This window comes from Lacerta agilis, chromosome 2 (assembly GCF_009819535.1).
Source record: "Lacerta agilis isolate rLacAgi1 chromosome 2, rLacAgi1.pri, whole genome shotgun sequence".
Taxonomy (NCBI): Eukaryota; Metazoa; Chordata; class Lepidosauria; order Squamata; family Lacertidae; genus Lacerta; species Lacerta agilis.
The window spans coordinates 109434858-109461945 of record NC_046313.1 but is presented as its reverse complement, the minus strand read 5'-3'; the positions used below and the strand labels follow the sequence as shown (position 1 = coordinate 109461945).

The following is a 27088-nucleotide window of genomic DNA, read 5'->3' as shown; positions in this document are numbered from 1 at the left end:
CTGTCGGTTCCCTCACTGCGAGAAGCAAAGCTACAGGGAACCAGGCAGAGGGCCTTCTCGGTAGTGGCACCCGCCCTGTGGAACGCCCTCCCATCAGATGTCAAGGAAATAAACCACTACCTGACATTCAGAAAATACCTGAAGGCAGCCCTGTTTATGGAAGTTTTAAATCTGTGATATTTTAATGTATTTTAGTATTTGTTGGAAGCTGCCCAGAGTGGCTGGGTACAAAAAAATTATTATTATTATTATTATTATTATTATTATTATTATTATTATTATTATTACTACAAAATTAATTACACAAACGATATTGTCCGTTCATTTCAATGCAAATGCAATGCAATGCAATAATGGGGGGGCATAATCAATTACAGTGGTACCTCGCTAGACGAATGCCTCGCTAGACAAAAAACTCGCTAGACGAAAGGCATTCGCTAACGAAAGGCTGACTCGCAAGACAAATTTCCCTATGGGCTTGCCTCACAAGACAAAAAAACCACTCTTCCCCCATTGGTGCTTCGCAAGACGAAATTTTCGCTAGACGCCAGCACTCGCAGAACGAATTAATTTCGTCTTGCGAGGCACCACTGTACATGTTGTTTGTGAACTGAAAGCAGCAGCAACAGTGAATCCTGATTGTGTCACATGGGACAAATAAGTGGACTTTGGCAACCTCTGCTCCCATTTCCATTTCCATTTCCATCAGAATTCTGACCTCCCTATTTTGGAGCAAGCCCCATTAAACCAATCTGTTGCGCCCTAAACAAAGTTCCTAATCCCTATAGTCACATACTCCTCAATTACGATCGTACCTGAAGTTCTTCCTGGATTGGGTCGCGAGTGTTCCCAAATGTGAATGCCCTGGCTAAACCTTTCCCAGAGGTGCTGAGAGTCACTTTCAGTTCGTTGTTTTCCTTTGCAAAGGTGCTGATCCAGTACTGAGACAGAGCTTCCAGTGCCACAGCCGTGTCCTGAAAAAGAAGAAGAAGAAGAAGAAGAAGAAGAAGAGTTTGGATTTGATATCCTGCTTTATCACTACCCAAAGGAGTCTCAAAGCGGCTAACATTCTCCTTTCCCTTCCTCCCCCACAACAAACACTCTGTGAGGTGAGTGGGGCTGAGAGACTTCAAAGAAGTGTGACTAGCCCAAGGTCACCCAGCAGCTGCATGTGGAGGAGCGGAGACGCGAACCCGGTTCCCCAGATTATGAGTCTACCACTCTTAACCACTACACCACACTGGCTCTCCAGTGTGGCCAAGTGGAAAAATTGAAAGCTTGGCTTGCTCCAATTCTTTTTGGGGTTTGTGGACAAAACATAAACACTGCCCTCTATACAAATTACTGCCAGTAGCGGGGGCACCGCTGCCAACAAAGCAATGCTGCCCTCTGCCCAGGTGCAGCATAGTCTTTCCTGTTCCCCTCAGTCTCTGCCATAGGGATGGTGAACCCACCATGGCCTTCCAGATGTTGTTGGACTCCAACTCCCATCAGCCCCCGCCACCGCGTTCAATTATCAGGGATTGTGGGTGTTGTAGTCTAAAGCAGTGTTCCCCAACCTTGGGCCTCCAGCTGTTTTTGGACTACAGCTCCCATCATCCCTAGCTAGCAAGGCCAGTGGTCAGGGATGATGGGAGTTGTAGGCCAAAAAACAGCTGGAGGCCCAAGGTTGGGGAACACTGGTCTAAAGCTACGTCTAGAGGGCCACGGGGCACAATCTAGCACTGCCACCGCTAATACGTGCTTCCTGGCCTCCCATAACTGCAGTCGGCTGCAGGCCCAGCACAAAGCTTGCCTGCGTTCTCGGCCCTCCGCTGCCAGTTTGGGCCTCTGCAGGGCTGGTGCTAGGGTTTTTTGCGCCCTAGGCGAGATCACCTTCCGGCGCGCCCCCCCCAGCCAATCCCTAGCACTGGCCCTGCGGAGAAGCCCGATTGCTGCTCCCCCCTCCCCCGCCACTCTGCCGCTGGCGGAGGGGGCGGAGAAGCCCAATTTCGGGCTGCTCCCCCTCCTCTGCCACTCTGCCGCTGGGGGAGCAGCACCGGGTGGTGGTGGGGGGGCAGGCTGGCCAGCGCTCCCTCCATTTTGGCGCCCTAGGCAACTGCCTAGTTCACCTAAATGGACGCACCGGCCCTGGGCCTCTGCGAGGGCCAAACCTTGCCAGTCTTAAGTGAGGACTGTTAGAGCTGGCCCCAGCACGAAGCAGAGGGAAGTAGTTGCCTCGGGCAGAGTGAATTAGAGAGTCGTAAAATGGCACTGAGTAATTAGCTATTAAATTTATGATGCCTGCATTTGACTGACAGGGAAGTAGTGGGATAAGAGAGCTGAAAATGACAACAATATATTTCACATCTAGCAACCAATGTGTCCTTTTGGTTTCAGATAGTACATGGTTCCCTCACTGGACCATGTTGGGGACCAAGTCTGTCGTTGTCTACTTCTCCCTCCTGGCATTGATTGTTCAAGCCCACCTCCAGAAAGACCCCTGCCATCCTAGCAACCACTCTCCTTACCTCCATACCATACCAAATTGCCCTTTCCCCCTCCCCACTTTTAAAAAAGATGTCCTAGTTCCCACAAGCCCCTCCTCAGACACCCACCCAATGCCACTGGTAGGTGGTACCTGTGTGGACTGGAAGCCTCCCCCATAGTTCCTCTGCCCCATGAGCCACCGGGCAACCCTGCCAGCAGCTTGGGCGTCCTTTTGCTCCAGTAAGTGGAGGAGTCCATAGCTGGTGGCCTCCACTGATATGGCTGAAATTCGTGGCTCTTGGCCAGGAGGTTGCAAGCCGCGGTCCTTGTCCTCCTTCTGCACTGCCCAGAACATCACTGTGCTGTTGTCTGGAGACAAAAATGTGAGCAAGCCATTAATAAAGTATTGTTATAGAACTGATGGTGGGGTCAGTCTGGATGACATTCTTGGGTCCCTTCTGGGCTTGTGATTCTATGTCACTGAGGTTACAGAAGAAGCACCTGCTTACTGGATAGGCCAGTTCTACTGCTAACGTACTGACCTTAGTTGCTCAGCTAAATACCCATCATCAACACGCCTGGGAAAGCTCAGTTGGTAGAGACTCTTCATCTCAGAGTCGTGGGTTCGAGTCCACATTGGACAAAAGATTCCTGCATTGCAGAACTTTGGACTTGATGACCCTTGTGGTCCCTTCATTTTTTATTTTTTATTCTGAAATAATTTTTATTTGATTTTACAAGTATAGAATTATAACGATACAAAATACATATCCATATTTAGAGATTTCTCCGAATCTCTGATCTTCCTACCTTCCCTTCCGTGGGTCCTATTATTCCATATTCTATCATCCATATTTTATGTTACTCCATTTTGTCCATAGTAATTGCTACAATGCAAGTGTTATTGCAATCCTTCTAATGTTTTCATCTGCTTACAGTGGTCTCCCAAATAAATTGTAAATTTCCCCCCATTCTTTATTGAAGTTTTGGTCTTCTTGTTTCCTGAGCTTTCCAGTCAATTTTGCCATTTCGACATATTATAACAGCTTGGTTTGCCGTTCTTTTCTGACATTTTATCTTCTTTCCATCTCTGGGCCCCTCGAGATCCCTTCAAACTCTACGATTCTATGAGCTATCATCAGCATCTTCAAGTGAGCCTTGTTGCCATGGAAAAAAATGGGTGGGCCAATTTTTTTTTCAGCTGTAACAGTATGTCACCTTTAATGGACATATTCAATCATTAACTGAATCAAGTAATCCCAGCCACTTTTATGTATACAAAAATATTCCCCCAATTTTAACCTCACCTGGCAGGATGCCCCATCATCCTAGAATGGAGAAAAAGAAGCCAAGGGGAGGGTTTTCGTGAGTTTGGGGACGAGGTGGGAGTCTGCGAGTTTTGGCTGGGCTGGAAGCTGGAGAGAGAGGTTGGACTGAAACCAAAAGCTATTCCCTTTGCTGCACCTAGGAACCTAATGGGAAGGCAAGATCTGTTGGAGGATCGAAGCTGCGAGCCCTTTCACCCTGTACCCAGGCTGAACATATGCGTAAATAAAACCATATATCCCAAGGACACCACAGTCTCCGCTGATCCTCTTTCCAAGGAAACTGAACACTGAGTAAGTGCAGGGAGACCTGGAGTTTCTTGCTGCTTGGAGACTACGATGCATGCTATGCCTTTATAAATTTTCCAACCTCAGAAACAGAGATCTTAGACAAAACTTTAAGCAGTGACTCTGGAGCATGGGTGGATAAATCTTAGGTACAGGGGCCAAACGTGGCCCTCTGGGCATTTCTGTCATGCCCTCGGGATGATCTCTGGGTCATAGCCATCCTTGAACTGCAGGGTGTGGGAACCTCTGGCTTTTCATAGAATGGTGGAGTTGGAAGGGACCCCCGAGGGTCATCCAGCCCAACCCCCTGCAATGCAGGAATCTTTTGCCCAAAGTGGGACTCAAACCCATGACCACAAGATTAAGATTCCCTAGCTCTACCAACTGAGTTATCCACCATGAGCCATGTTGCCTACTATACAAAGGTTAAGAGTCACATTATGTATCTGGGAGATGATATATAATGAAATGAAAAAAATGCTTAAAATAACCTTCGTTAAGAAACCAGAAGCTTTATTAGGAATTATAGGTACTGATATTCCAAAGGAGTACAAAAGACTCTTTATGTATGGAACAACAGCTGCTTGGATGCTATTAGCCCAGAGATGGAAAGAATACAAAGTCCCTACCAGAGAGGAGTGGCAAATCAAGCTGATGGGCTATGCTGAGATGGCAAAACTGACTGGAAAGCTCAGAAACCAGGACAAAAACTTTATAAAAGAATGGGGGGAAATTATAAGTTACTTAGGAGACCCTATAAGCAGATGGAAACATTAGCAGGATTTTGATTTTACTTGCAGTTTAACGATTACCATGGATAATATAGTTTGATATAAAAACTGGAGTATGGAAGAAGATGTAATAATAAATGTTTAAAATGGGACCCCGTGGAGGGGGTGGGGGGAAGTCCAGAGATTTGGTGGAATCTCTCTATATGTATATTTTTTATTCGATTCATTTTTAAAATAATTTTGTATTTGTAAAACCAAATAAAAATGATTTTGTCAAAAAAAAGAGTCGCACCATCTGCTTCACTCACTTGTCCCTCTGGCCCTGCCCATCACTCTCACGTGGCCCCGGAAGGCTGCCAAGCAGGGCATGTGGCCCTTGGGCTGAAATAAGGTCCTCACTTCTGCTCGAGAGCTAGGTTCCTGTGGCGCTTGGGTGCTGCTTGTGGGCTGCCCATTGCGGCATCCAGTTGGCCACTGTGAGTGCGGGATTCTGCAGCAAATGGGCCACTGCCCTGATCCAACAGGCAGGATCTTCTTCAGTTCCTGTGCTCTTACCTTTGTCCTGCACAGCGAGCGCCCTCAGCCGGGCATCGGCCGCAGCAATGGCTGCCTGGTTGTCAGAAGCGAGCGACAGGGCATAGCTGGAGATGGCAATGGCGAAGCTATTAAGGGACGGGTCGTCCTGCTCGCGGGTGAGGAAGGCAGTAGCTTGAGCGATGGCCTGCAGCTGGAAAAGGAAGAGTTGAGCGTAAGAGCCGAAGAAGGAAATCTCTCACTTCCTGCTTTCCAACAACCCCTTAACCTGATGCCTGCCATCTGTGTCTTCCACAAAAAATTCCTCCATCCATCCCTTTGCCTGCCTTGCAAATACAGTGGAACCTCAGTTCTCAAACGTAATCTGTTCTGGAAGACCATTCGAGTTCCGAAACGTTCGAGAACCGAAAACTCACTACGGAAGCCTCAATTCAATTGAGAAAACTGAAAACGCAGCGGAAGCTGCTCAATTTCCAAGGTGCGTTTGTAAACGGAAGCATTTACTTCCGGGGTTTTGGTGTTCGGGTTCTGAAATGTTTGTCAAAAGAGACTTTCGAGAACCAAGGTTCGACTGCAGAAGGAAACAAAATTGCAGTGTAAAAACCAGTAAAACAATAGTATAGGACAGGGGTGTCAAACTCAAATTCATCGGGGGCCGCATCAGCAGTTTGGTCACCCTCAAAGGGCCGGTTGTATCTGTAGGACTATGTGTCCACTCTTTATTATCATAAATTATTGTTACTGCATTCAATTATGACTGTTTTTTGTAATAATGTCACGCGTGCGCACTCCTTCGCTGGGCTCCTGCTGCTGCCGCTTCCGCAGTGACTTTGCGAGCCCTCTGAGTGAAAATGCGGCTTGGGGGGGCTGCTGCGTGCGATCGGCAGCTGCCCCCAAGCCACCTTTTCATCCGGCGGGCTCGCAGCATCGCTGCTGATAGCGGCAGCAGAGCGACAGCGGCGGGAGCCCAGCGACGGAGTGCGCACGCGCGACATTTTGCGCGTGCGCACTCAGCCCTGACGTTGCATCGTGACGTCACGACGCAACGTCACGACGCCCCGCCCCCAGGGGGGTGCCTGCTGCCGCCCCAGGCGGCGCGGAGCCTCCCTCTGCCCCTGCGGCGGCTACACGGGCCACATGATGAGGTCTGGCGGGCTGGATTCGGCCCGCGGGCCTTGTGTTTGACACCCGTGCTATAGGAGCATGGTTTTTTCACACACACACACACACACACACACACACACACACAGTGTTTAGTGTCCTTTTTTCTTATAAAAACTATGGATTTGGGGCTTATTTGGTCACCGCCTCTTCTCACTACAAAATAGTTAAATAGTTAAGGGGGCAGACTCTTCCTTCAAATACATCGGCACTCTCAGTTATGTGAAAGTACAGTATTTTTTAATTAAAGAGACCATGCAGGGGTTTTTTTTTCATAGCTGAAAAAGCAGAGGGGAAATCCCACACCTCTTTCTGTGTGTTTAAATGTCCATGGAGGGTTTGATGGTGGTTGGGTTTGTTTGTTTTTTAAGACATGGTGCATTGAAGGAGAGAAAGAGAGGTGCAGATCACTGCTCCTGGGAACCATCTATCTGCCGAATTCAACTCATCATGGATTTAGGACTTAAACAGGCTTGGGAGGGTAATTCTGAAAGGTCATTTTCAAAATCAGCGTGATCCATTTGGGCCCATCTGAATCCTTCAGCTTTCTCAACCCAAGATCAGGAAGGCTTTCCAAATTATTAGGAAGCAAAAAGTAGAACCCCATTCGTTTTTGGTACAGACAACTCCCCATTTATGTGGGGGTTACACTCTGAGGCACTGCATGTTTAAGTGAAATCACGTATATTTGGAACACCATTGAGGAAGCCTGCAAACAGCACAATCGCTTCCTCCAAACCTCCTTCCTCAAACTCCAACTTTCCACATGCCCCAAAAGTTCGGTGCAAGGGCTCATGGGATTGCTAGACGCTGCGTTCAATGCCATTTTTGTGCTCCTCTTGGGCCAAACCTCCCCCCCCCTTTACCACTTGTCTACGTTGTTCCTGCTTCACTGCTTTTCTCTCAGGATCTGAATCTCCTTCCACATACAAGACCAAGGAGGCCTGTTTCAGGGCGATGGTGACAAAAGCCGTAAGGCAGACGCGTTCAGGGAGGCTACCCTGGGGAAATTGAGAAAGAAAAAAAAAAGATTTATCACCTAGCAAACTCAGTTCTTTATATATTTAGATAAAACAAAATATAGTCGTACCTTGGTTCTCAAACAGAATGCATTCCAGGAGTCTGTTTGACTCCCGGAACTGTTCGAAAACCAAAGCGCGGCTTCCGAGGGCTCACCTGCGGCCCGTAGTAGCGGACGATTCGGGGTTCCCAGAAGAAGTCACCAGACTGCTTTCCCAGCAGCCACTGCACTGATTCACGGAGTCTGTCCTCATCCACAGCCTGGTAGTTACAGGCCAGAGAAAAAACCTTCACCACAAAAGCTGTCAGCCTGAGGGCAGCACAAAGAGGTGACAAACAGCATCAAGAAAAGGCCCTTCTCTTGTTTCTGTTTCCAATGGAATTAGTAACATACCTAGCTATTACCACGGTTTGCTGCAGATGCTAGAAATACTTTTTGTAAGAAACATAGATATGCTTTGAAGCTTTATTTATATACATATATACATATACATATACATATATATATATATATATATATATATATATATATATATATATACACCGTATATCGCGGCGTATAAGGAGACTCGGCGTATAAGACGACCCCCCAACTTTTTATGTGAAAAAACAGAGTTTGGGGTATACTCACCCAGCCCGGGATCCATGGCTGCTGAGGCGGTGGCAGCGGCGGGGAGAGCGTCCCCCGCGCCACACAGGAGATCTCCGCGCTTGCCGCCCAAGCGCAGGACGGCCTCCACGGCTGCTGAGGCGGCGGCAGCGACGCCTGGGGCAGCGGGGAGAACCTCCCCGTCGCCCCAAAGGAGGCCTCCGCGCTTGCCGCCCAAGCGCAGGACAGCCTCCACGGCTGCTGAGGCGGCGGCAGCGACGCCTGGGGCGGCGGGGAGAACCTCCCCATCGCCACACAGGAAGCCTCCGCGCTTGCCGCCCACGCCCAGCCCGGGCTCCATGGTGGCTGAGGCAGCGGTTGCGGCTGGAGCGCCGGGGAGAGGCTCCATGTAGCCAGTGGCGGGGCGGAACTCCGGGTCACGTCGCATGATGTTGCCGACGTACAAGACGACCCCCGACTTTAGAGAAGATTTTGCGGGCTTAAAAAGTCGTCTTATACGCCGCGATATACGGTGTGTGTGTGTGTGTGTGTGTGTGTGTGTATATATATATATATAAGCCTTTTATAGACTCATAGTGAAGTGTAGGTGGGTTCCCATAAGGCAAGACACAGTGATAACATCAATAACCTTTATTGAACCAACAAAACTGGACAACAGGGGCAAAGCAACTGCTTATTGTTGAAGATTCATTCCCCGTGTCTGCAGTCATGGGATTGTTGTCTATCACATGATGGTGTATGTTTACATTCCACAGAGTGGGAAGTGACGGAGACAGGATGTTTGTGTTACTGTGTTCCATGAGGTGGGATTATTGTCCTTTGTTCTTTCTCTTTGCTGTCTGATGCTAGAGAGAGAGGGAGCCGTGTTGCAGTGCTCCATGTGTGTGTTTATATGTAAATAAAATAGATTAGCCAAATGCTGAGTTGCGGAGGTCTGTTACACAACTGCGAAGACTCTGAGGTTCCCTAAGTGTGCTAATGCTTTTTGGCATCAGTTGCTGTGAGGTTCAGGCTGGAGAAAGCTTTTGAAGCTCCCGAACGATCAACCAGGAGGAAGAGAACATGCCAGTTGGGCATGTGTCTTTGCCAAGGTCCTATTCGTGTGTAGGACGACTCCTAACACTTATATACATTTCTGAAGGCCTGGGTCACTCCCACTCCCAACGTGATTGGCTGTCCAAACTTCCAAGCTGCGAATCATAACAGAGCTTAAGGGTCAATGGCAGAGGCCCAAATCCAGAAATGTTCTGTGATTGGATATCATGTATCAAATCAGAACACAAGAGCTCAGAATCTGCAGTCCAGACTCAAGCTCAGGCAACGCAGACCACTGAATACATAACACATAGAACTTTAGATACAGGTAGGTAGCCGTGTTGGTCTGCCATAGTCAAAACAAAATAAAAAATAAAAAAATTCCTTCCAGTAGCAACATAGAGACCAACTAAGTTTGTTCTGAAGAAGTGTGCATGCACACGAAAGCTCATACCAGGAACTTAGTTGGTCTCTAAGGTGCTACTGTAAGGAATTTTTTTATTTTTTATTTTGTTTTGAATAGAAGTTTATAGTTAGAAGGGACCCTGAGGGACATCTAGTTCAACCCCCTGCAAAGCAGGGTTCAGTCATCCATTCATCCTAGTTTCATCCCCTACTCCTTACCAGGTACTGCTGATGGCCGTGTGTTCAGAAAAAACAGAATAGGACCCATCTGCTTTCCGGAAATTTTGCATACGTTCATAGCCTGCGGAGAGAGAGGAACGACAGATTGTCCGTAATCAGGCTCCTTTATCTCCTTCCTGCAAGCTTCTTGGCCACATTTCAGGTTCGATTTTTACAGTGGCAGTTCAACTCTTGTTCATGGTTGCAGAGGTAGCAACAGAGGTAGCTGCTTTACACCGAGTCAAACCGTTGGTCCAGCTAGCTCAGTATTGCCAACACTGTCTGACAGCAGCTCTCCATGGTTTCAGGCAGGAGTTTCTCCCAGTCCTATCTGGACATGCCAGGGACTGAACACGGGGCCTTCTTCATCCAAGACAGGTGCGTTCCCGCTGAGTCATGACCCTCCCCTGTATCCTCTCCTTATTCTGAGCCAGACTCTTGGGTCCACTTAGCTCAGTATTGTCTATACTGACTGTCAGCAGCACTCCAAGATACAGGCTGGGAATCTCTCCTGGCCTTACCCAGAGATGCAAAGCAAATGTTCTAATATAGAAGAAGAAGAAGAAGAAGAAGAAGAAGAAGAAGAAGAAGAAGAAGAAGAAGAAGAAGAAGAGGAGGAGGAGGAGGAGGAGGAGGAGGAGGAGGAGTTTGGATTTCATATCCCGCTTTATCACTACCTGAAGGAGTCTCAAAGCGGCTAACTTTCTCCTTTTCCTTCCTCCCTGCGACGAACCTCCACTTCAGACTCTCCCCTCGTTACTAAGTGAATTTTTAATCAGGTGTTCTGGGTCAAATTACAATGCACCCCACCTGTCCCTCTGAGGTCCGTCTGTTATTTCAATCCCCTTTTATCTATAATCTGGGGATCCCTTAGTAACAGGAGTTTTCCTGTCCAGCGGCCGTGGCCGGTTATATCCTCTGCTCAGGGCTTCAGGGGTTAACCTCTCCTTTGGCTACAGTTCGGGGTCTCTCCTTATTAGATCCCCTCACTATACCAGTTAGCTAAGCCCTCTTAGCAACTCTGTGGCAATACCAGGGTTTCCGCCCGCTAGCCCCTCCTGAGGGAACTCCAAGACACAAACTATCACCCTCAGTTTAGTTTTGTCCTTTCCCTGAGTTCACCTCCTCAAGAGCCTATATAACTCGCTGGACCAAATGAACGACAATATTTTCTTAGCTCAACAATAAGAGGTCTTTATTTCTTACAGAACATAATGGTTTCAGTGATTGTTCATAAGCTTGGTTTCATAACAGTGTAAACTCTTTCTTTCAGCAACATATACACATCTTCAACGATCCTAACCTAACCTAACCTAAACCTAACCTCACCCTCCTTCTTCCAGTCACCACTCTCCTTCCACTAACGGCTCCTCCCTCCTTTTAAAGAGCGGAATGTCCCGCCTCACAAGGGGTATCTGCTACTCAAACTGGGGTGCCCATTAACTCCTAAAACACCGTGGGTTTCTGAACATCCCCTAACTTAGATCTGATTCATTACACTCCCCCCACAACAAACACTCTGTGAGGTGAGTGGGGCTGGGAGACTTCAAAGAAGTGTGACTAGCCCAAGGTCACCCAGCAGCTGCATGTGGAGGAGCGGAGACGCGAACCCGGTTCACCAGATTACGAGACTACTGCTCTTAACCACTACACCACACTGGCTCCCTTCTTCTTCATTGTTCTCACTGCCAACAAGGCTAACACGACTGACCTCCTGGAGGCTGTATATGCTACGGCTTCAGCTCTGCACCATTTCTATGCGAATGGACACCTCTCTCCCTGACGCATGCGAGGTATGTGAGGTATGTGAAGAAGCTGTGTCCTATCACTCACCCGTCTTGAGGTTCGCCAGGGCTGATGCCTTCATGTCTGGCTTCAAGTGCACCCACTGCTCCGTCTGGTCCAGATAGCGCATGGCGTAGAGCCCAGGAGCCAGTGTGGACATTGTTTGCTCCCCACAACCACTTGGCACACGCAGCAATGGGGATACGCTCTCCGGCGACAGAGAACTCTCCAGGGTGTCAGCAGGAAACGATCCTAATTCAAAAAGAGAGCCCATATCAGCAGGTTGTATGGAGGGGAAGAGAAAGAACAGGATTGTTCCTGGGATGCAACTGGAGTGATCCACCCAGGAAACTAAGCAGGGAGCAGATTATCAGAGCAGAGGCTGTCCATACTTTTAGGCCTATGGGGGCTGTTGTCATTCTTGCCGTTGTTGCTGCTGTTTTTTATTATTTTCATTTATTTGTTGCTTTCCACACACGAAAATGTATCGAAAGCAGCTTTCAGGCCTTATGCACCTTAAGCTCAACCTCTCTCCATGTAAATAGATTTAAACCTAAAGCAAGGACAGCTAAACTATGGAATTGACTCCCATGAGAGGCAGCAAAGGAAAACAACTGGAAGATACAATTAGGAACGTCAAGGCTATGTTCTCCCTCCACTGGTGAAGAAACCATGCCTCCGAATAACCATCGCGCTGCGTATTCTGTTGTTGTTTGCTGGGACAGATATCAGGTTTGTTTTTTCACCTGTTAACCGGACGCTCATCCTGAAGTCTCCGTCGGGAATGGCGTTGGAGGGCACCTTGCCTGAAATTTCCATAGATTTAGCACGCCCATCTGTACAACAGAGCAGGGAATTGAAAGATTAGGTCCTGACTGCTCCAAGCCAGCAGGCTCTACTGCCTTCAAAAAAAAAAAAAATCACCATCTGGGATTTGCAACTTTCTCCTTCTGCCAGCAGAGACTACGACCATGGTCTGTCCTCTACCCAGATGCACCAGGCAGACATGGCCATCCCCAAAAGCTTATTTGAAATTCCCTTGAAACAGCTGAGCTCTGGTTCAGCTCGCATCCTTTCTAGGGGGCTTGCCCACAATACGTTGCTGAAGTTTCCTTCTTGTGGTCTAACTCTTACACAAAGCTTAAGAAGCAGAGATTTCTTCTTCTTATTTTTTAAAAAGTGGTTTATAAACTTATGAATGGCATGCAGAAAATCCCTGGACCAATCAGGGTAATGAATCTGGCCAGGGATGGAGAGAACTCCTTACTAACTTGGCTGCAGATTTTAAGGAGGCGGGGTTGGGGACAACATCTGTGGCCCTCCAGATGTTGTTGGACTACAAATCGTATCAGCCCCACTGCCTGACCATTGCTTGAGGGTGGTGGGAGTTTGGAGTCCAGGAACATCTGCAGGGCTGCAATCTAGCCGCCTGGAACATAAGCAGATTCTACCTGTATCATTTCTCTTTAGGATCACTTTCTTTTTACCTTCAGGGAGGTAGCCGTGTTGGTCTGTCGCAGTCAAAATATATTTTAAAAAAATTTAAAAAATTGTCCAGTAGCACCTTAGAGACCAACTAAGTTTGTTCTTGGTATAAGCTTTCGTGTGCATGCATACTGGACAATTTCGTTATTTTTTAAATATATTTCTTTTTTACCTTCAGAGCTTTTTAAATGCATTGGTCCCTTGCCTTAATCTTAATGGGTAGGGTGAAACACGCAATGTTGTGAGACTTGTTTTTTGCTTAACGCGGATGCTAAAAGATATTGAGCTGCGTTCCACATACTTCTACATTTTTACTTTAATTTTGTATGTGTATAATTTTCATTAAGTTATCTCATTTACAATTTAAAATACTCATTAAACAACCTTAAAATGTGAATGGCTTTCCTTCTGCTCTTTCCATGGTTCAATTTGCGTATCATAAATCCCTGCATATTTTACATAAACTAAACCATTAATATATTAATACTAAACCATTAATACATCCATAAAAACTAGTTTACACTGTTGAATTTATCTTAATGCTGCCAACATTTCCAAGTGCACACAGTTTCCCCCATATATTCAATAAACATTTTCCAATCTTCTTTAAAGGTATGTTCTTCTTGTTCTTTTATTCTATATGTTGGGTCGACAAGCTGCACATATTCCATCAGTTTAAGTTGCCATGCTTCTTTAGTTGGGACCTTGCTCACATACTTCTACATACAGTCGTAACTTGGATCTCGAACGGCTTAGTTTCCGAACGTTTCGGCTCCCAAACGATTGAAAACTGGAAGTGACTGGTCTGGTTTCCGAACCTTTTTTGGAAGCTGAACGTCTGACGGAGCTTCCATGGCTTCTAATTGGCTGCAGGAACTTCCTGCAGCCAATCAGAAGCCACGCTTTGGTTTATGAACGTTTTGGAAGTGGAACTGACTTCAGGAACAGATTCCATTCGACTTCCAAGGTACGACTGCATTTGAATCTATTTCAGCTCCACTTTCACCGCTGACAGTTTACCTTACCTTCAATATCCAGGGGGATGGTGAATTCCTCCACTTTTAAGGCACCCTCTCTCTGTAGATGAGAGAGAACAAACATGTGTGTTAGGGGGCCTGTGTGGTGCAGTAGTCAGAGAGCTGGACTAGGACATGGGAGACCAGAGTTCGAATCAGTCACTATCTCTCAGCCTAACCTACCCCATAGGGTTGTTCTGAGGATAATATGATGAGTGGGGATGGCCCTTGTGGTCTCTTCCAACTCTATGATTCTATGATTCTATCTATGATTCTATGCCACCCTTGAGCTCCTTGGAGAAAAGGTGCACTATCAATATGCATTTATACCAACGTCCTGCTTAGGGTAAGTAAGTAAATAAATAAATTTTTATTTATACCCCACCCTCTCTGGCCAAGACCGGGCTCAGGGCGGCTAACATCATTAAACACCGGGTACATTAAAACACAATCAAACAATTGATTAAAATACAGCTTAAAAATTAAAATCAGGATACAATTAAATGGTTGCCCACAAATTACAACCATAGGGGTCGGGAACCTCAAGTATTCATCAGGGCCAGCTATCCATGTTGGTCCCACATGAGCCGATAAGAGGGCCATAGAGGTAACTTACAGGGTCCCATAGAGGGGGGTCAAACTGGGCCCGGACCAAAGGCCAGGGGGAATAGCTCCATCTTGCAGGCCCTGCGGAAGAATGTCAAGTCCCACAGGGCCCTGGTCTCCTGTGATAAAGCATTCCACCAGGCTGGGGCCAAAGCCGAAAAGGCCTTGGCCCTGGCTGAGGCCAGTTTAACCTCCTTGAGGGCTGGGACCTCCAAGATATTATTATTTGTGGATCGTAAGGTCCTCCGTGGGGCATACCAGGAGAGGCGGTCCCGTAAGTACGAGGGTCCTAGGGCTTCCCATGGAGGTGTTTGTTTCACCACTGCAAGAACAGGATGCTGGGTGAGATAGCAGGTACCCTGATTTTTAAACACTGTGATTTGCCCTAATATACGGTATGCATTTAATATACACACTACTTGGCTGCAAAACGGCATTGCAAAAATCAGAAACTTGGGTAGGTTTGTCTTTAAATGCAAACTGAAACTTAATTCCTTTGCTCCCCGCCCCCTAATTCTGGGTTTAGGGTTAGGGGTGATATTGGTAGGAATTTTTTTTATTCTGTGATGGAAACGTCTTACCTCAACTTGTAGTTCCTTGCTAACTTTGTCCCCAAACCCAGAGGGACTAAGGGCAACGACAGTGATACTGATCTTTCCATTTCTCATGGGTACCAGAACAAAGGGCACGGAAACTGCAGAGTTCCCAGGCACCTCCACCTCCCGCTCCTGATTCGGCCCTATGGTTGCTGGAGAGCAAATGCCCACTGTTGGCTCCAGATGTACTTTGGCCTAAAGGGAGTGAGATAGCGAGAGCAAGAAAGTCATAGGGTCAGGAATATTTTATCAGAGTACACATACACTGCTTCTCAAAACAAAACAAAATAAAAAATTCCTTCCAGTAGCACCTTAGAGACCAACTAAGTTTGTTCTTGGTATGAGCTTTCATGTGCATGTACACTTCTTCAGATACACTAAAATGGAACTCACTAGACTGCTTCTCAAACTCAATTTCCACAGTAGTCGTTTGCATTTTTCTTTGTTCAAAGGATTACACACACACACACACACACACACACACACACTAGCATACATAAAAAAATTTTTTAGAGTCATTACACCGTATCTTATCGTAGGACATCACATTCTATCATATTTTCTCAATTTCAAATGGAAACAAATATTTATAGAAGTACAGTCATACCTTGGAAGTCGAACAGAATTTGTATTAGAAGTCCGTTCGACTTCCGAAACATTGACTTCCAAAGCACAGCTTGTTTGACTAAAGGAAGCTCCTGCAGCCAATCAGAAGCCGTGGAAACCCCGTCGGATGTTCGGCTTCCGAAAGAACGTTTGAAAACCAGAAGACCCACTTCCGGTTTTTGATCGTTTGGGAGCCGAAACGCTTGACTCCCAAGGCGTTCGGGAGCTGAGGTACGACTGCATATGTTGTGTGCGCACACATGTGTGTGTTTAAATTTAGTGATCTACAGTTTTAATATACACATTTGTTGAGCTAAATATTTATCAAAGAGATGAATAACTACACGACCTTCCATACATATCCAAAGGCAACCCTGCATCGGGAAGTTTTTAATGTGTGATGTTCTGTTGTGCTTTTATATATTCTGTTGGAAGCCACCCAGAGTGGCTGGGGCAACCCAGTCAGATAGGTGGGGCACAAATTATTATTATTATTATTATTATTATTATTATTATTACAAAAGGCACCAATCACTTTTTAAAAAACGCCATGACCTTTTTCATAAATATTTCAGGCACTTCATTATATAATAAAAACTTAGAGATGTCAGGTAAATCATATATGTATATATATATAGACACACACATATGAACGCATGGTTTATGAATCTTCAATTGAGACAATATAGTGTGGATTCAAGGCTTACCGTAACTGGGTATCTCAAGTGGTTGTAGAGAACCGGGCGAAGCTCTATCTGTTCTAACCGTTTCGCTGAGTACGGCAGCCTCAGAGATATGTGGAAGTCTTGGAACACTGTAACTCGAAGGGGTTCCGAGATACAGATCCCTGAGAGTTTGCAAATGAATATTCATTAATAAAAGGAGATGGGAGAGGGCGGAAGGGGAAGGGTGGCCAAGTCAATGGATGGATGGATGGCATTCTGTGTTTCCACTTTGGGCTGTTCTTTTGGACCCACACATGGGTACTATTGATAGGAACTTCAAGGTCAGGTGAAATCTATCATTTTTAGTTTCTCATGTTCCCCCAATCTTAAATTGTCAGCACCAGTTTGAGATTTTTATTTTTAAGTCCTCATGGAAATACATCAGCATGTTTCTTCTATTATACCCAAGTATGCAACTTTGCCTAATATACATAGTTCTGCCTAGCAGTTTCCCATAACATCATGCATTTTGTACACTACTTTAACTAACATGTGCATTTTCACTAATACATGCAGTACAATATATGCAAGTGACATCAGCTAAGTTGATAGATAGACATGGTTCGGGGGATGGTTTGGTCCATGAGGGATAGCTCAGTTGGTAGAGCAGGAAATTCTTAATCTCAGGGTCATGGGTTCAAGACCCATGTTGGGCAAAAGATTCCTGCATTGAAGGGGGTTTTAAGCCTCTGCTTAAAAACATCTAAAAAATAAGAGGCCACCCACCATTCAAGGCAGGTCTCTGTTCCACAATGAAATAGCTCATGCTATCAGGAAGTTCTTCCTAATTGATGGCTGAAACCCTCTTTCCTGTAATTTTGATCCGTTGGTTCAGGCTTAACCCTTCTGGAGCAACAGAAATCATTTTTCTCCTTTCTCCAGGGCAAAGAGCAATTGGCGGTTTGTGTAAGAATTTGAGTGTGTGTAAGGGTTTTGTTCATGCCCAGGCAGTAAAGGCCAAATATTCAGCTCACCTTTTTCAGGAGACATGCTAACAGCCTGTATCTCCCAAGTAGTGATGGAATCAGGAAGAAGTGGCATCATCCTGTGGGAGGCAAAAAGTGAAATGCCTTCTCACCCAGGCCCCACCTGAACTGTGCATTTATGATAGTCATGGCTTCCCCCAAATAATTCTGGGAGCTCATGGAGCTACAATTCCCAGAGTTTCCCAGGAAGAGTCACTGACTGCTCTGTCAAAGCCAGGGGTAGGCAACCTAAGGCCCGGGGACCGGATGCGGCCCAACTGCCTTCTCAATACGGCCTGCAGACAGTCCGGGAATCAGCGTGTTTTTACATGAATATAATGTGTGCTTTTATTTAAAATGCATCTCTGCATTATTTGTGGGGAATTTGTAGGAATTTGTTCATTTTTTCCCCCCTTCAAAATATAATCCGGCCCACCACGTGCCACTCTGCAGAACGGAGGCAGCGCAGGGAAGAGCTTCCAGGCTACTCACGTGTAGGTCCCATCAACTTGGGCCGATGTCCAGAGCCAGCTCTCCTTGAAGGCAGTTCGGATTCGAATAGATCCTTCAAAATCCTCCATGTCCTTTTCAAATTGAGCTGTTAGGGAATGAATACATCCCAGGTCGATGCTGACAAAGATGTTGCTCCCCCCACCGCTCCCCCCCCCCCTTGACAGATCATGGCGTCTTTTACTGAACTCTTTCAAGTGGGCCTCCATGCAGATCAGGCATTTAGTGTGGCAACACTGCCATTTTGGAACTCCTTTCTGCTGCGTATCAGAAAGGAGCCTCCACTATTGGTTTTCCAGCACCTATTAAATGTTGGCACTTTCCCAGGGAAACAGGGGCATCTGGCAGGCCCCCATAGAATCATAGAGTTGGAAGAGACCACAAGGGCCATCCAGTCCAACCCCCTGCCAAGCAGGAAACACCATCAAAGCATTCCTGACAGATGGCTGTCAAGCCTCCGCTTAAAGGTCTCCAAAGGAGGAGACTCCACCACACGCCTTGGCACCAAATTCCACTGTCAAAAAGCTCTTACTGTCAGGAAGTTCTTCCTAATGTTTAGGTGGAATCTTCTTTCTTGTAGTTTGAATCCATTGCCCCGTGTCCGCTTCTCTGGAGCAGCAGAAAACAACCTTTCTCCCTCCTCTATACGACATCCTTTTATATATTTGAACATGGCTATCATATCACCCCTTAACTTCTCTTCTCCAGGCTAAACATACCCAGCTCCCTAAGCCGTTCCTCATAAGGCATCGTTTCCAGGCCTTTGACCATTTTGGTTGCCCTCTTCTGGACACGTTCCAGCTTGTCAGTATCCTTCTTGAACTGTGGTGACCAAAACTGGACACAGTATTCCAGGTAAGGTCTGCCCAGAGCGGAATACAGTGGTACTATTACTTCCCTTGATCTAGATGCTATACTCCTATTGATGCAGCCCAGAATTGCATTGGCTTTTTTAGCTGCTGCATCACACTGTTGACTCATGTCAAGTTTATGGTCTACCAAGACTCCTAGATCCTTTTCACATGTACTGCTCTCAAGCCAGGTGTCACCCATCCCGTATTTGTGCCTTTTTTTTTTTTTTTGCCCAAGTGTATCACGCTGCATCACGCCCTACCGGCCAAACTGCCGGGCGATGTCTGATCCCTGGAGCAGCCAATTTCTGTGACCTAGGCTTCAAAAGACTAGGCATGCAATCTGCAGAGTCCATTGCATAACAAGCATTTTATTCTACATACATCAGGACAAAGAGAAAACATGTCTGATCTCCTTTATGTCCAAAGCAAAAAGCAAAAGCTATACACAAAACAGAAATTCCCAGCAGTGCTGGGATGTTACGCAGACATGTGACATGCAACAGTCTCACATCTGCCCTTAAGGTGGAATGGAATATCCCTGTAAATACTCCCCCCCCCCATTTTATTAATTTCTTTATCTGTTGCATTTATAACCCACCTTTATCTTTCAAGGAGCTCAATGTGGCTTACAGGGTTCTTCCCCTCTTCATTTTATCCCCACAACAACCCTGTGAAGTAGGTCAGGCTGCGAATGAGTGACAGACTCAAGGTCACCCAGCGAGCTCCTTGGCCAAGTGGGGATTCGAACCCTGGTCTCCCAGGTCCTAGCCTGACACTCTGACCACGACACCAAAACATAAGTGGAAGCATTTAACCTAATCTGTATGTGTTATTAGATTAGAAATGGTGTTTTTTATATGTCTGAAAACTGTTCTATTAGTTGCAGTAGCTTCTATTGTTGACATTTCAATGGATGAGTCTGTTGGCATATGTCTGTCTCGGGAGACAAGGGAGGAGAACTCCTTCGGGGGTCAAACCATTGGAGAGTTCCAGCACCTGCTGTCGCTGTAGAGACAGATGCAGGAGAAACATATTTTGTTGCAGCTGGGGCAGACAAAGGCGCCCGGTTCTGCTGTTACAAATGCACCATGGCATTTCTTCTCTCTGCTCTCCTCCCAGAGATCATTCCTCCTCTGCTGTGGCTAGTTTGGTCCACTTGGCGAGTGATATATTATAGGAAGTCGTGTAGTGGTTAGCATTTCAGACTATGACCTGGCAGACCAGGGTTCAAATTAACTTTTTTATTATTATTGTTATACAGCATATTGTTTGTCAGGGACTGGACTGAGGAGGAATGGTGGAGACCGCCTCCTCCTTCTCCTGAACCTTCCCAAGAAGAGGAGGACAGTATAGATTTCCAATGGTGGTCTGCAGAGGGTCACAGCTCAGAGAGAGAAGAGGGGCAAAGCTGAGAGATAATGGGGACAGCTGGCTGACACGTTGTCACTAGAGAGCATTCCAGACACCCCTTCTCCCAGAACAATGAAAGTAGGAGAGCAGAGAGCCCAGAGGCAATTGTCCCTAAGCAGACACCGTAAGGGAAGTGGGGGTGCTGATGACTGAGAAAGGAAGAGGGGAGATTACTCGGAGCAACGCCATTATCCAAGAGACGGCATTTCTACATCTCTCTCTTTGAATATTGAATACCTTGGTAAGAGCTCCATGTCTTTCTTTTACTGGCAGCCTGCCATGAGGGAGGGGGATTGGATTTCCTGAAGCCTGACATTATTGTTGTATGGTTTTATAGGGCTGTTGATTTTTTTTTTTATATATTTCTTAAGAGATAGTGGTCTATAAATTCTTTATATAAAAATAAATAAGTAAGTAAACAGCTGTACAGTCGAAAAATAAAATATGTGATTTATGTCAGGGATGAGAAGCTAGTACCGGGATCGCTCTACTCACTCCGCGCAAGCCCCTGAGATCCTCCTCTGGATTTGCGCCGGAGGGCGGCAGCATGTTTGCAGCAGTCAAGGAAGACGACGGCACACTCTCCCCGGATCCGCATGGCCCGCTGCTCACACGAGGAGCGCATGGGGATTACCACCATGCCATCCTGGCAGCATTTCTGCAAACTGGGGTCAGTCTGGTAAGTGGAGACTGCAGGTGGGATGGGGTGAAAGGGACAATAAGGTGAGTGGACAAGATGTGAATGGACGGGAAGAAATCACACATCATCGTAGAGTTGGAAGGGGTTCCCGAGGGTCATCTCAAGTAAAGCATTCACTCTCCCCATCTGTACTGTACATATATCATACCACCGTGTGTGTGTGTGTGTGTGTGTGTATGCCCCGCCCATCTGGCCGGGCCTCCCCAGCCACTCTGGGCAGCTTCCAACATCAGACATTTAAAACTTTCCTTCAGGTGTCTTCTAAAAGTCAGATAGTTGTCTATTTCCTTGACGTCAGATGGGAGGGCATTCTACAGGGCGGGTACCACTAGCGAGAAGGCCCTCTGCCTGGTTCCCTGTAACCTCACTTCTTGCAGGGAGGGAACCGCCAGAAGGCCCTCGGAGCTGGACCTCAATGTCTGGCCTGAACGATGGGGGTGGAGATGCTCCTTCAGGTATACTGGGCCAGGGCCGTTTAGGGCTTTAAAGGTCAGCACCAACACTTTGAATTGTGCTCGGAAACATACTGGGAGCCAATATATATGGGGGGGGGCCTTGGTGGGAGTTTTGCCCCACAACATCTGGAGGCCACAAGGTTGGGAAGGCATTTCTGGGGCATTGTGGGAAATTTAAACAGTGTTGTTGCAACGAACCTCCCTGCCACACTCCCCTCCCCTGTTACTAAGTTTATTTATTTTTATTTTTTTATTGCTCAGGTGTTCCGGGTCAGACTAATTAGCCCCCCCCCCACACACACCTGTCCCTCGGAGGTACGTCAATGAAGTAAACTCCCTGGTAGATACAAAACGGGGGTATCTTAGTAACCGGAGTGTCTTTGTCCAGCTGCCGCGGCCGTTTATAATCCTTGCTCTGGGCTTCAGGGGTTAAACACCTTATTGCCTACAGCCACAGGGTCTCTCTCTCTAGAGATCCCTCACTGTAGCAGTCTGCTAAACCCTTTTAGCAACTCAATGGCATACACAATGTTTCAGCCCGCTGGCCCCTCCTGAGTGAAACCCCTAAGACACAAACTAACACCCGCAGGATAGTTTGGACTCTTCCCTGGGTTCACCTCTTCATGAGCAGTTTATAACCCGCTGGACCCCAAAATTGACTACGACTGACTTATGGCAACAAAACTAGTCTTTATTTTTCTTTATAGAGCATAACGGTTTCAGAGAATCAAATGTTTAAACGTAGTTGCATAACAGGTTTTCTAATCAGTATAACATAGTCGAAACAAAATAGGAAATTCTTTCCAGTAGCACCTTAGAGACCAACTGAGTTTGTTCTTGGTATGAGCTTTCGTGTGCATGCACACTTCTTCAGATACATGAAGCATGCACACGAAAGCTCATACCAAGAACAAACTCAGTTGGTCTCTAAGGTGCTACTGGAAAGAATTTCCTATTTTGTTTCGACTATGGCAGACCAACACGGCTACCCACCTGTAACAGTATAACATATTAAACCTTAGACCTAGCCTAACCTACCCACCACTATCCTGGTCTCTAACCCTCACTCCTCTCAGTCGCCACTCACTCCCTCTTTCTCCCTCCTGACCAACTGCCGCTCCCTCCTTTTAAAGGGCGAAAAGTCCCGCCTCCTGCGAGCGAACTGCCCCTCAAACAGACGGAACCTTAACTCTTCACACGCTGGGGTTTCTGACCATACCCTGCCTAAGTGTTGTCATCCCCAAACAGGGCCCTTGTTAAAATGGTCGCTCCAGCCACCCAGCATCAGGTGTCCGCATGTGGTGCTGACGGCCAAGTTCCTCAAGGCTGCCACTCGCTGGTGATAGGCCCGTCTGCTTCTGTTGAATTCTGGGGCCCCACGCTGATTCCCCCCCCCCCTTGGGACTCTCTCTCTCTCATTTTCCCTAATGTAACTTACGCTTCTTCTGCAGCTCAGTTTGAAGATTCAATGAGCGCTTCTTCCGGGAAACGTCCACGCTGCATCCATGCGCTGTAGGAGGGGGGGGGAGTGGGAAAAGCAGAGTTTTGCAAAGAGGATGCTAATGGCGGCCAGCAATGGCCCAAACTCCGAATGCTTTTCTTACTCTCTGGTGTAAGGCGCACCTTTCCGGAGGGGACTTGTCAACTTATCCGTACGAATGGAGAGTCCGGCATCGGCAAAAACGCTGAGGGAATCTTTCCCACTGCCGGGAGAGCAGCCCAGGTCGTAACTTCCCATGGCCTGGAAAACCTGGAAGAAGAAGAAGAAGTGGGAGGAGGGGGGGGGAGATTGTCAGAGGGTAGGTAGATATGAGCAGTCTTTAACACCAGCAGTAACATACAGACCATGGGAGCGATTCTGCCCTTTTCCGGAGTTCGTTCATGATTTAAAATAGTTTAGTTTGAATTTTTTTTGAATCTGTGCCTTCTAGGTTTTCAAACCCCTTTGGTAAAGACAGTGTTAGAAGTTTTCAGTTGAGTCCTCAACCTATTATTACTGCATTTTGCTTCCTTTAAGTTGGGCGTTGTTTGAAGCTTTGTTTAAAACTTGCCATTTAGGTTTTCAAACCTTCTTTGTAAATGCAGTATTGGAACTTTTTCAGTCAAGTTTCCAACCCTGTATTACTGCTCTTCGCTTCCTTTAAGTCGGGCTCTGTTTTAAAATTTACATAGCTCGTTTTGAGTTTGTGCAATCTAGGTTTTCCAACCTTTTTTTTGTAAATACAGTATTAGAATCTATACTCTGGAGGCCTCAACCTGTTAGGTTTTCTGACCTTCTTTGTAAACGCAGTATTAGAACTTTTACAGTCGTGTTTTCAACCCTATATTATTGCTACTCTTTGCGTTTAAATATCTTATTTCCTTCTGAGGAAACTGAATAGTTCAGTCAAACAAGGTATTGTAGCCGGCATCCCGTTAAGGTCTTGTTTACTTTTTTCCTGTATTCACTTCATGCGTTTATCATTACTTTTTACATAATTATTAAAGTCCATTACCCCTTGTTTCAGGGATTTTCACAGTACCTTGTTTTGTGCAGATTCTTATTCCCATTGCAGGTAGGTAGCCGTGTTGGTCTGCCGTAGTTAGTACAAAATAAAAAATAAAAAATTCCTTCCAGTAGCACCTTAGGTCTCTAAGGTGCTACTGGAAGGAATTTTTTATTTCTTATTCCCATGACTGTCTTTTTTCTATTGGTGTTATTATGATGTCAGATGACTGACAGGTGTGCAGTCCTGCCCGCCTGGCAAAACTTGCTCACAAGGGGGTAGCAGAGACAACAGTCCAGCCTGTTGGCCCAAACGCACACACCCCACTCAGCATAGTGATTTGTCAAACAGATCAGGCTGTTATCAACACAAAGCTTTCCAAAAGGAACAGAGGTGGGTGGGCAGCATAGCTATAAGTTACAGAGACATTTTCCAAAAGAGTCCTTGGAACTTGCAAAAATGACCAAATCATTAAGGAATAAAACCAATCGATGTAGTCCAAAAGGAGTGGGAATGCTTTAACACTTATCTAATGAGACAAGGTTCAACAAGCAAAATTTGGTTGTGCCTAGAATAAATCCATAAACAGAAAAAAAAAATGTTTCCTTATACCATGATGAGGACATGAATTGAAATACAGGGGAAACCGTTTCAGATAGATAGAATGAATCGTGGTGAGGTAGATGGAAGTCGAAAATAAACAGAATAACCAAACAGATCTATTTCAAAAGGGGAAGTATTTTGTCTGAGAATTGATGTTTTGGGATAGTATTGTGTGGTTAATTCCACTTCATTTTTGTTCATGATTTTGTTTTTCCTCTTGTTGTTTTTGTTTTTTGCTTTGTTTCTTTGTTTTCTGTAGATTTGTTTGTTACGTCGAGTCTTGTTTGTATTTGCACAAAATTCATCAAAAAAATTAATTTAAAAAAAAGAGTAATTGAGAAATGTGAATTACAATTCCAAATCAATACAGTTGTGCGTTAGATATGTGAGCAAACGGCCTCTTCCCATTGGGATCATTTCACTGAATTTCGCCTGGGAGAGAAGCAATTCTCTCAACAGTTGTTTGGAGGTGGGACTCACTACAGCGGTGGCAGTAGAACAGTGTGTGTGTGTGTAGTTGTATTGGTCTTTATTTATTTATTTATTTATTTATTTAAAAGAATCTTTTCTGCTGTGTTGCCAGTTGCAGCAGCCTCTGTGTCAGCAGCCTGTCCAAATTTTGCACCCGCCATAATGCACCAGACCTGGCGTTCTTCCATGACACTCTGCTGGAGGCGGTTGGGGAGATGGTGGCTGCCAGGCCTCTCATTATGAAGAGAAGAAGAAGAGTTTGGATTTGATATCCCGCTTTATCACTACCCGAAGGAGTCTCAAAGCGGCTCACATTCTCCTTTCCCTTCCTCCCCCACAACAAACACTCTGTGAGGTGAGCGGGGCTGAGAGACTTCAGAGAAGTGTGACTAGCCCAAGGTCACCCAGCAGCTGCATGTGGAGGAGAGGAGACGTGAACCCGGTTCACCAGATTACGAGTCTACCACTCTTAACCACTATACTACACTGGCTCTCCCACACTGGCTCTCATTATGGGACCTAAAGGACAAGGGATGGGTGTTTTGGACAAATGAGCACGAGGACCACATCCAGTAATGACAGCACAGGTTATATGGCTCCCTGTTTTGGAGAGGGGGGAAAGGAATGAGCTTAGAAGATCAATCTGGGGACCCTTCCACAATATTAGGATGGTAGCAGAAGTCCTCGGCATTGGCAGCCGAGAGGTTGGAAAGGTTTGTTCTGAGGTCTCTGGAGAGAAAAAGAGAAGGGAGAAGGGAGAGGACAGAGAGGGAAAAGGGGTGGAGGTACCTTGGCCTGTGTGAGGCGATTCTTCTGGTTGAGGGCATAAACAGCACTATCAGTAGCAGAGAGAGACACTTGGGATTTCGCATCCGTGTTTATGGTGAGGGTCAAGGGTTCCTGGGGTTTCAGCCGATTTCCTGTGACACGAAGTTCCAGCTGAAGATTGAACGGGCGTTGTTAGAGATGGCTTGAAGCAACACCCCACACGAAGACCCCGCCTGCACTATGACTTTGAAGTAGTATTATCTCACTTTACAGAGCCATGGCTTCCCCCCAAAGAATCCCGGGAACTGCGGTTTGTTGAAGGTGCTGAGAGCTGTTAGGAGAGCCCTGTTCCCCTTCACAGAGCTACACATTTGGGAGTGGTTGAACAATAAATCCCTCTTCCCAGGGAAATCTATAGCTCGAGGAGAGTCAGGTCCAGTATGCTAAGGCAGTGTTTTTCAACCTTTTTTGGGCAACGGCACACTTGTTTCATGAAAAAAATCACGAGGCACACCACCATTAGAAAATGTTAAAAAATTTAACTCTGTGCCTATATTGACTATATATAAAGTAATTTTTCAATTTTTCCCACGGCACACCAGGCAACATCTCGTGGCACACTAGTGTGCCGCGGAACAGTGGTTGAAAAACACTGTGCTAAGGCTTACTGAGCCTAAATATCACATACTACATATTGGAAAAACAAACAAATAATGCTCCATTGAGTTGTATCCAATTAATGCGACGAACCTCCACTTCAGATTCTCCCCTCGTTACTAAGTGAATTTTTAATCAGGTGTTCTGGGTCAAATTACAATGCACCCCACCTGTCCCTCTGAGGTCAGTCTGTTATTTCACTTCCCTTTGATTAATAATCTGGGAATTTCTTAGTAACGGGAGTTTTCCTGTCCAGCGGCCGTGGCCAGTTTTATCCTCTGCTCTGGGCTTCAGGGGTTAACCTCTCCTTTGCCTACAGTTCGGGGTCTCTCTTTATTAGATCCCCTCACTATATCAGTTAGCTAAGCCCTCTTAGCAACTCTGTGGCAATACCAGGGTTTCCGCCCGCTAGCCCCTCCTGAGGGAACTCCAAGACACAAACTATCACCCTTCAGGTTAGTTTTGTCCTTTCCCTGAGTTCACCTCCTCAAGAGCCTATATAACGCGCTGGACCAAATGAACGACGATGCTTGAGTTGTAGGGACTAGTGCCCACAAAATGATGCTACAACCCCCCACCCACCCACTCAAATC

General features: G+C 46.3%; 1 protein-coding gene across 1 annotated transcript in view; it reads right to left on the bottom strand.

The window, feature by feature from the left end:
- LOC117042827 (complement C4-like) overlaps nt 1-27088 on the bottom strand; it is a 74312-nt gene that overhangs the window by 23285 nt on the left and 23939 nt on the right. The window contains exons 14-30 of the mRNA XM_033142484.1: nt 25860-26009; nt 23134-23260; nt 22949-23020; nt 20851-21045; nt 18074-18179; nt 17591-17661; nt 16599-16738; nt 15271-15480; nt 14093-14144; nt 12329-12418; nt 11631-11834; nt 9798-9879; nt 7685-7838; nt 7375-7509; nt 5369-5540; nt 2621-2838; nt 816-974 (exon numbers count right to left, since the gene is read on the bottom strand). Of these exons, the coding sequence (XP_032998375.1) occupies nt 816-974; nt 2621-2838; nt 5369-5540; nt 7375-7509; nt 7685-7838; nt 9798-9879; nt 11631-11834; nt 12329-12418; nt 14093-14144; nt 15271-15480; nt 16599-16738; nt 17591-17661; nt 18074-18179; nt 20851-21045; nt 22949-23020; nt 23134-23260; nt 25860-26009 (2337 nt within the window). The remainder of the gene's footprint in view (nt 1-815; nt 975-2620; nt 2839-5368; nt 5541-7374; nt 7510-7684; nt 7839-9797; nt 9880-11630; nt 11835-12328; nt 12419-14092; nt 14145-15270; nt 15481-16598; nt 16739-17590; nt 17662-18073; nt 18180-20850; nt 21046-22948; nt 23021-23133; nt 23261-25859; nt 26010-27088) is intronic.